The sequence below is a fragment of the Eretmochelys imbricata genome, chromosome 14 (genome assembly GCF_965152235.1).
Source record: "Eretmochelys imbricata isolate rEreImb1 chromosome 14, rEreImb1.hap1, whole genome shotgun sequence".
Lineage (NCBI taxonomy): Eukaryota > Metazoa > Chordata > Testudines > Cheloniidae > Eretmochelys > Eretmochelys imbricata.
This window is the reverse complement of record NC_135585.1, coordinates 42,258,999-42,267,648: the sequence shown is the minus strand read 5'-3', so window position 1 is coordinate 42,267,648 and position 8,650 is coordinate 42,258,999. Positions and strand designations below refer to the sequence as shown.

Sequence of the window (8,650 nt, the reverse complement as noted above, 5' to 3'; positions counted from 1 at the left end):
GGATAAAAAGCGAGGAAGAGAAAAATACGTCTTGCAGATGATTGGCAAAAACATACTTAAGCTTTAACCCAGCAAAGAAGAAGTTGGGGGGGAAGGAAGCCCCCTGGTTTGATAATGGAGTTGCAGGAACAGAGCTGGCTGACATGTTGACTCTTTGGATATATTATCGTAAGTTTTATGCAGCAGATTTAACAAAATATCAACATCTCTCGAATCGGACCAGGAACCCAGTTGCTATGTTGAAGGGTCTGAGAGCCCACCATAATAGGCAGCCATTTAGACACACATAGTTTGATTCACATCATCTCATATCTCTTCTCATGACAAAGTTTGTCCAAATGTGGGATACCATTACTGAGACAGTCTTCATATTTTTGTATAAGCCAAATCAATCAATCAGTCAATAAATCTGATATGATGGCATATATCACATTGGTAGATGTGCAGGTGAATGAGCCCCTGATGGCCCTGATCCATTGTCTTCAGCCAAGTTCTAAGATACAACTGCATTTACTCCAGTCCCTCAGACAGAGACAAACACCTACAAGATCTCCATCAAGCATTCTTAAAACTACAATACCCACCTGCTGAAGTGAAAAAAACAGATTGACAGAGCCAGAAGAGTACTCAGAAGTCACCTACTACAAGACAGGCCCAACAAAGAAAGTTAACAGAACGCCACTAGCCATCACCTTCAGCCCCCAACTAAAACCTCTCCAGCACATCATCAAAGATCTACAACCTATCCTGAAGGACGATCCATCACTTTCACAGATCTTGGGAGACAGGCCAGTCCTTGTGTACAGACAGCCCCCCAACCTGAAGCAAATACTCACCAGCAACCACACACCACACACCAAAAACACTAACCCAGGAACCTATCTTTGCAACAAAGCCCGATGCCAACTCTCTCCACATATTTATTCAAGTGACACCATCATAGGACCTAATTCCATTAGCCACACCATCAGGAACTTATTCACCTGCACATCTGCCAATGTGATATATGCCATCATGTGCCAGCAATGCCCCTCTGCCATATACATTGGCCAAACCGGACAATTTCTACGCAAAAGAATAAATGGACACAAATCTGACATCAGGAATCATAACATTCAAAAACCAGTAGGAGAACACTTCAACCTCTGTGGCCACTCAGTAAAAGATCTAAGGGTGGCAATTTTGCAACAAAAAAGCTTCAAAAACAGACTCCAAGGAGAGACTGCTGAGCTTGAATTAATATGCAAACTAGATACCATTAACTTGGGTTTGAATTGAGACTGGGAGTGGCTGGGTCATTACACATATTGAATCTATTTCCCCATGTTAAGTAGCATCACACCTTCTTCTCAACTGTCTAAATGGGCCATCTTGATTATCACGACAAAAGTTTTTTTCTCCTGCTGGTAATAGCTCATCTTAACTAATTAGCCTCTCAGAGTTTGTATGGTAACTTCCAACTTATCTGTATGTATATCTATCTCTTACTATATGTTCCATTCTATGCATCCGATGAAGTGAGCTGTAGCCCACGAAAGCTTATGCTCTAATAAATTTGTTAGTCTCTAAGGTGTCACAAGTCCTCCTGTTCTTTTTCCCATTATTGTATTGGCTACTGAACTCTATTGGTCACTAGTCAGTATTTGTGACACCCCCACCCGCCTCATTTCCTCTACTCTGCTGCCATCTAGTGTTGATTTCCCAGCATGACAGCCTGTTGCTCATCTTTCCTCTAGTGGATTCTTCTCTCCATAGCTGCCTCTTTGCCGTGCTTGACTCTCATGTCACGTGGTGGCCGTTATTTAATATAACAGCCCATAACTCACTCCATAACATCTGCTACTATCCACTTGCACTATGCAGCACAGAGGTCCTCTTCTCTTCAGTGCTGTCTACTCAGCACTTACACACCATTATACAGCTTCACTTCCCTTTCCATTGGTCCTTTGGCAACATAACTTCTCCTTTCTTGCCCCTCCATTTTGGCTGCTGTTCATTGGACAGCACAGCTGCACCTGTCCTCTCTGCCCTCTTGTGGCCCTAGACAGCATAACTGCATCTCTCCTCATTTCTTACCTACTGCTAGGTGTGTGCTGTTTCAAACTATAGCCACTGGGAACAAAATCGTACAAAAAATGATTGCAACATTCGTGGCTACAAGAGCACATACAGTGGCAGCAGCTCTCAAAGGCTTAGCAGGGGTTTCCCATCCATTCAGTGCCTTTCTGTTGATGTGGGCTCTGTGTCCAATGGAAATGCATAGATTGAAGCTACCATGACAGATTCCCAGTGGCTCTCCAGGCTGAGATTCTCAGAGACGTTTAAGGGAGATAGGCGTCCATCTCCCATTTAAAAGAGATTTGGGTGACTAGCTCTGTCAGGTCCCTTGGGAAATCCTTTCCACAGAGTCGGAGCCCTACAATTCTCACTGGTGCCCAGCTCCCCGGCCTCTGGCCAAGCCCTGACGTGCTCCCAGTGACTGAGCCAGCACTGCCGTGTTTGGCATCACAGGAGTTCTGCCCGTTGGTAGGTGGTCGCCGCTTCCTCTCACCATAAGTTGCCTCACCCCCTGAGGAAAGGGCCCTGTGTGGAGCAGAGCTGCCTGGGGTACCTGGGGCTGACTAGACACTGTGCCCTCAGAACTAGCCCTGTTGGATATTGGGCTTGTTGCAGTTAGTTTTGGGGACGCTCATTGTAACAGGTCCCCTCCCTTTGAACTGCTCTGTGCAGCTGGTGGAAGCAGAGCAGCTGGTGCCCTGCAGGGCCATGAGCAGAGTCCCTCATCAGTGACCATTTGACCGACCCAACCCCCGGAACGGCCTCCGTTCTACGGGTGCCCTAGCAAACCCCCAGCTGGGCCTGGACAGTCCCAGTGGACCTGGCGTGTGAGTCTACCTCTTTGTTTGCCCAACCTCCCTGCCTCCAAGGGCCTGGTGAGCCTGGAGCTGTTGCTTTCCCGGAGCTGGTCACAGCCGGGTGTAGCCCAGATAAGAGCTATAACGCTGTTCCTGGTGAAGTGTCCAGAGGTCACTGCTGGGACCTGGTTGTTTGCCTCCGGCCTCTGTGAGTTCAGTGAAGATGGTTGGTTTGCAGAGGGTTATGACAGCAATATGCACAATTTCAGGGGTGGCAGATTTCCCAGGCTTACGTTCCCAACTCTGCTGCACAAGGAATTACTATTTTTATTGTCCAAACATTTATTTTGATCAAGAATGGCTTTTCTAAAGATCTAAACAATTGGTTACAATTTTGTCTCCATTCTGCCTAGTGCCCATAACTCCATGATGGAAACATGGTTATGGCCACCTCCCTCCCTGGTCCTTCCACTGAGAAGGAGAACACTGAGTGCTGAGATTTTCACTAGGACTTTTCAACTTAATTTTAATGGGGGATGATTGCTGAAAACATCCAGACAGCCTGAGGTTTTCAAAGCTAAGTTATCTCAGAGTCTCTGCACGTTTTTGCGAAAGCCACATTTACTGACTGCTTTCCTCAAAGCTTCCTTGACCTCTCTGTTTCTCAGGCTGTAGATGAGGGGGTTCACCAGGGGAGTCAGGACCGTGTAGCAAAGAGAGACCACTTTGTTTAGGTCTCTCAGTGTATCACGTTTCGGTAGCATGTAGACAATAATTAGGGTTCCATAGAAAATTGTCACCACAATGAGGTGAGAGGAGCACGTGGAAAAGGCCTTTTGCCTCCCGGTGGTGGAAGGGATTCTCAGGATGGTGGTAATGATGCACATGTAGGATGTCAGGGTTAGTAGGAATGGAGGCAGGGTGAATACACAGGCTAGTATGAAATCCGCCAGTATGACCTGGTGGGTGTCACTGCAGGAGAGCTCTATCAGTGGAATGGCATCACAATAGAAATGGTCAATTTCATTTGGGCCACAGAATATTAACTGTGATAGGAATAAGACCAAGATGGTAATAGCCCAAAGACCATTTAACCAGGAGCCAGCAGCCAACTGGAAGGAAAACCTGATATTCATAAGAGTTGAATAGTGGAGGGGTTTACATATCGCTAAATACCGATCATAAGACATCGCTGCTAGGAGATAGCATTCTGTGCCTGCCAGAGACCCAAAGAAATACAGTTGTGTGATGCAGCCACTGACTGAGATGGTTTTCTCCCCAGTCAGGAGACTGGTCAGCATCCGGGGCAGGATGGCTGAGGTGTAGCAGGTCTCTACGCAGGACAAATTCCCCAGGAAGAAGTACATGGGGCTGTGAAGATGCTGGTCAGCCACAATGAGCACCACAATGAGGGTGTTCCCAACCACGGTTGCCATGTAGATCACAAGGAACATCAGGAAGAGAAGAATTTGCAGGTCAGGGAGATCCCCGAATCCCAGGAGGAAGAATTCAGTGATGGCTGTTTGGTTTCTGCAGTCTGCCATTGGTTGAGTCTAGGAACAATAAATCTGTGCGACTGAATTGGAAGGACACAGAGTTAAAAGTTAATCAAATCTCATGAATTAATTCCATAAATATTCAGAAACTGCCCTTCCTCTCATGGTTACAGGCTGAAATTTTAAGGCTAAGTTTAGATTTCAGAGCAAAGTGCTAGGAAACTGAGTCCAAGGACAGAACATTGCTCTGATGGGGAAGAGGGTGTTCGACACGGATACCAGTGATTACTATAAAAGCCTATTTATCTGGTAGCCACATATTGATATGACAAATCAGATTATTTCTCTGTCTATCATATCCTATCTAGTGACATACCAGAGCTTAGCAATGATGCTTAAATGCTGTATTTCACTTCTGGCAATGGCCAGAATCATGCCATGTCTTATGAGTCAAAATCAAACATCAACTAAAATCTTGGACTGAGATTTTTCAATGTGGTCTAGAGTTCTTAGGCACCGTCCTGCTGTTAGATTTCTTTCCATGAATTCTAACACTATATCCTGGTATATTCAGCATTTCAGTGCCCTGTAAGAGAAGGAATAATTTTCACCCCCTCATAAGAGATCAGTTCATGCCATAAATTATGAAGTGGAGTAAATTCTCCCTTAGTGCCTGTGGTGGTGATGGGAACGTGGTGAGGGACTGGCAGTGCCTTTTCTGTTTCTCAACAGTAGCTATGTAGCAGTCATAAAATACAGCTCTTTGGAGGGTGGATCTTAGGAAGGGGCAAAACCAGGCTGATGTGCAACCCTAACTATTGAATGACCCTCCCCACTCCATAATGAGTGTGGGATGATAATACAGGAAAGGCACTGAGTGAAAAAAAAATGCTTTCCCTAAACTCAGAGTCTAGAAACAATCTGGCATGTGTGATCCGGGCTAGTAAGACTCTATCACCACTCGCCACCCCATTGAAAAGTCATGGAATACTGGAGACATTCCAGAAGACAGGAAAATGGCAAATATAGTACCCATCTATAAAAAGGGAAATAAGGACAACCCAGGGAATTACAGACCAGTCAGCTTAACTTCTGTACCCGGAAAGGTAATGGAGCAAATAATTAAGCAATCGGTTTGCAAACACCTAGAAGATAATGAGGTGATAAGTAACAGTTAGCATGGATTTGTCAAGAACAAAGCGTGTCAAACCAAACTGATAGCTTTCTTTGACAGGGTAACAAGCCTGGTGGATGGCGGGAAGTGGTAGATGTGGTATATCTTGACTTTAGTAAGGCTTTTGATACTGTCTCTCATGACCTTCTCATAAACAAAGTAGGGAAATACAACCTAGATGGAGCTACTCTAAGGTGGGTGCATAACTGGCTGGAAAACCATTCCCAGAGAGTCGTTATCAGTGGTTCACAGTCATGCTGGAAGGGCATAATGAGTGGGGTCCCACGGGGATGGGTTTTGGGTTGGGTTCTGTTCAATATCTTCATCAACGATTTAGATAATGGCATAGAGAGTACACTTATAAAGTTTGTGGACAATACCAAGCTGGGAGGGGTTGTGAGTGTTTTGGAGGATAGGATTAAAATTCAAAATGATCTGGACAAACTGGAGAAATGGTCTGAAGTAAATAGGATGAAATTCAATAAGGACAAATGCAACGTACTCCACTTAGGAAGGAACAATCATTTGCACACATACCAAATGGGAAATGACTGCAGAAGGAAGAAGTACTGTGGAAAGGGATCTGGGGGTCATTGTGGATCACAAGCTAAATATGAGTCAACAGTGTAACACTGTTGCAAAAAAAGCAAATATAATTCTGGGATGTATTAGCAGCTGTGTTGTAGGCAAGACACGAGAAGTAATTCTTCCAGTCCTGGGCACCACGTTTCAGGAAAGATGTGGACAAATTGGAGAAAGTCCAGAGAAGAGTAACAAATACGATTAAAGGTCAAAACCTGGGTTTGACCCACATCCCAATCCTGACTCTGTCTTTGGCTCTGATCCTCGGCTTAACTCTGACTCTGATTTTTGCTTGACCCTCAGCTTGACCCTGACACTGCCTCTGACTCCTGGCTTCAGCTCTGGGATCCCAGCTCCTGCCACTAGTCCTGCCTACCTTTGCCAAGGATTCTGGGAGTTTTCCTGGACCACCCCTCACACTTGTACAAGGCCAGCCCTGGGGGACATGGAGGCAGTGGGTCACCCCCTACCCAGCACGTTCCAAGGGGCACTAAACACGCCTGAACAGGTTGACAGCCCTCGGGGAGAACTTCCCATGGTGCGAACACAAATGGGCAACTTTGACCAACACTCCATGAAGTAGTTGGGTTACATCCTGTCTCCGAGAGCCTCAAAATGGACCCCAGGAAGGTGACCGCTGTTTGGACCTGGGCGGCACCCCTGGAACATCAAGGAGCTGCAGTGCTTCCTTGGGTTTGCTAATTTTTATAGGCACTTCATGCCTGGGTTTTCAGACCAGATAGCCCCATTGACAGTGCTCCTCTGCAAACACGCCTCTTTCACCTACTCTCCGGAGGCTCAACAGGTGTTCGACCAGCTCAAGATGGCCTTCACCAGTGCTCCAGTCTTGATCCATCCTGACCCAATGCGGGCCTTTGTCAGTGAGACTGATGCATCTAATGTTGCAAATGGAACCATACTTCCCCAAGGATCAGGCCCCCCAACAGCACCTGTTCCCTTGTGCTTATTATTCTCGGAAACTCACACCCAGCAGAACAAAATTATGAGATTTTAGATACGGAGCTTCTAGCAATTAAAGCCACCTTCGGGGAATGGCACCACCACCTTGAAGGTGCCCGACACCCAATACAGGTATACACAGATCATAAAATCTTGGACTATCTCCATAGGGCAAAGGTGCTGAACCAAAGACAGCTTCAGTGGGCCCTGTTGTTCACACACTTTTATTTTACCATCCCCTGTCACCAGAACAAGGCAGCCAATGCCCTGTCCTGAAAAGGGGAATACCTCCCTGACCATACCCAGCTGATGTGCATCCTCAAGCCCTATAATTTCCTGGACGCTCTATTCCCCTAGACCACTTCCTCCTTTAGTTGGTAAGAAGGCGCCCCTCAGCACCTTCGGACACCCTATCTAGACTCTAGGTGGTTATTACTGTGGATTTGATAGTGAAGCTTCCCTTATCTGCCAAGCATACCATCATCCTCCTAGAAGAGCCTGTCTGGGCAGCACCCCTAGAAGAGATGATGTAAGGCCTAGTGGGTCTATAGGACTACCAGGCAACAAACATCCCCACATTGCTACCTGTAATTTGATTATTCCTTGCAACACACAATCTGTGTGGTTTAACACCAGGGGAAGTTCCGCCTCATGTGATCTGACTGACAGTGGTCTTAGCTATCCCTGATTGGCTCCTTGACCCTATATAAAGCGATGGGGTGTAAAAGGAAGTGTCCAGGCTCTGGTTGAAGAAAGGCTGTTTCAGTGGTGACTATGGGGTGTTGGCTCAGTGGCTGGCTGGGCAGAGTGAGATGGATGAGAGAAATGAAACTGAAACCAGGCTAGACCATGAGTACAGGGAAAGCATTGATGAAGACTGGATGCCAGCAAGGAAAAAGAAAAGGGGAGATTCTCTGCACCCAAAAGAAGGACCAGCAAATAGGAGGGCAGGAAAGGGAAATGGGGGAAATTACCTAACAGTAAAATCCGTAGATAAGGACATAAAGATAGGGGATATCAACCCCCTGAGAATGGCAGAGGGGATCAAAAAAGTGCTGGAGACAGAGCAAGAGCTAAGATGGTACCTGCTGGAGACACATTAGTGGAATGTAAAAACAAAGACCAAGTAGGGACACTCCTTAAGACAAAGGTGCTAAGTAAAATACAAATAAGTTGTCAGCTACCCAAATTCCTCACAGAAACAAGATGGGTAGTATCTGGGGTGCCAAATGAAATTTCAGGAAAGAAAGCAAGGAATAGGTGGAGATAAGGTGATAAGTGCTAAGAGGCTCATTAGCAGAAAAGGCAGCGATAGCAAGTGCTTGACAGCTATGCTGGTCACATTTTAAGGGAGGTATGTGACCAGATAGTCCAGAATATCAGAGTAACTTTAGGTTATCAAAGTCCTATAGTCCTCTTTCTGTGAGATGCTACAGCGGCCAGAGATTTGGTCATGTTGCAAATAATTCCAATGGGAAAATACAGTGCAGTAATTGTGGAGGTGACCATTCATAGGATGACTGTGAGGAAGGGACAGAACAAAAATGTTGCAACTGTGGAGGAAAACACAGCTCAGAATATGC

At 46.0% G+C, this 8,650-nt stretch overlaps 1 protein-coding gene across 1 annotated transcript; it reads right to left on the bottom strand.

Moving 5' to 3' along the window:
* Nucleotides 1-3,442: 3,442 nt before the first annotated feature.
* On the bottom strand, nucleotides 3,443-4,399 carry LOC144275142 (olfactory receptor 6N1-like). Its single transcript, XM_077834280.1, has one exon. The coding sequence runs from the start codon at nucleotides 4,397-4,399 to the stop codon at nucleotides 3,443-3,445; it is 957 nt and encodes a 318-aa protein (XP_077690406.1).
* Between the last annotated feature and the right edge of the window lie 4,251 nt (nucleotides 4,400-8,650).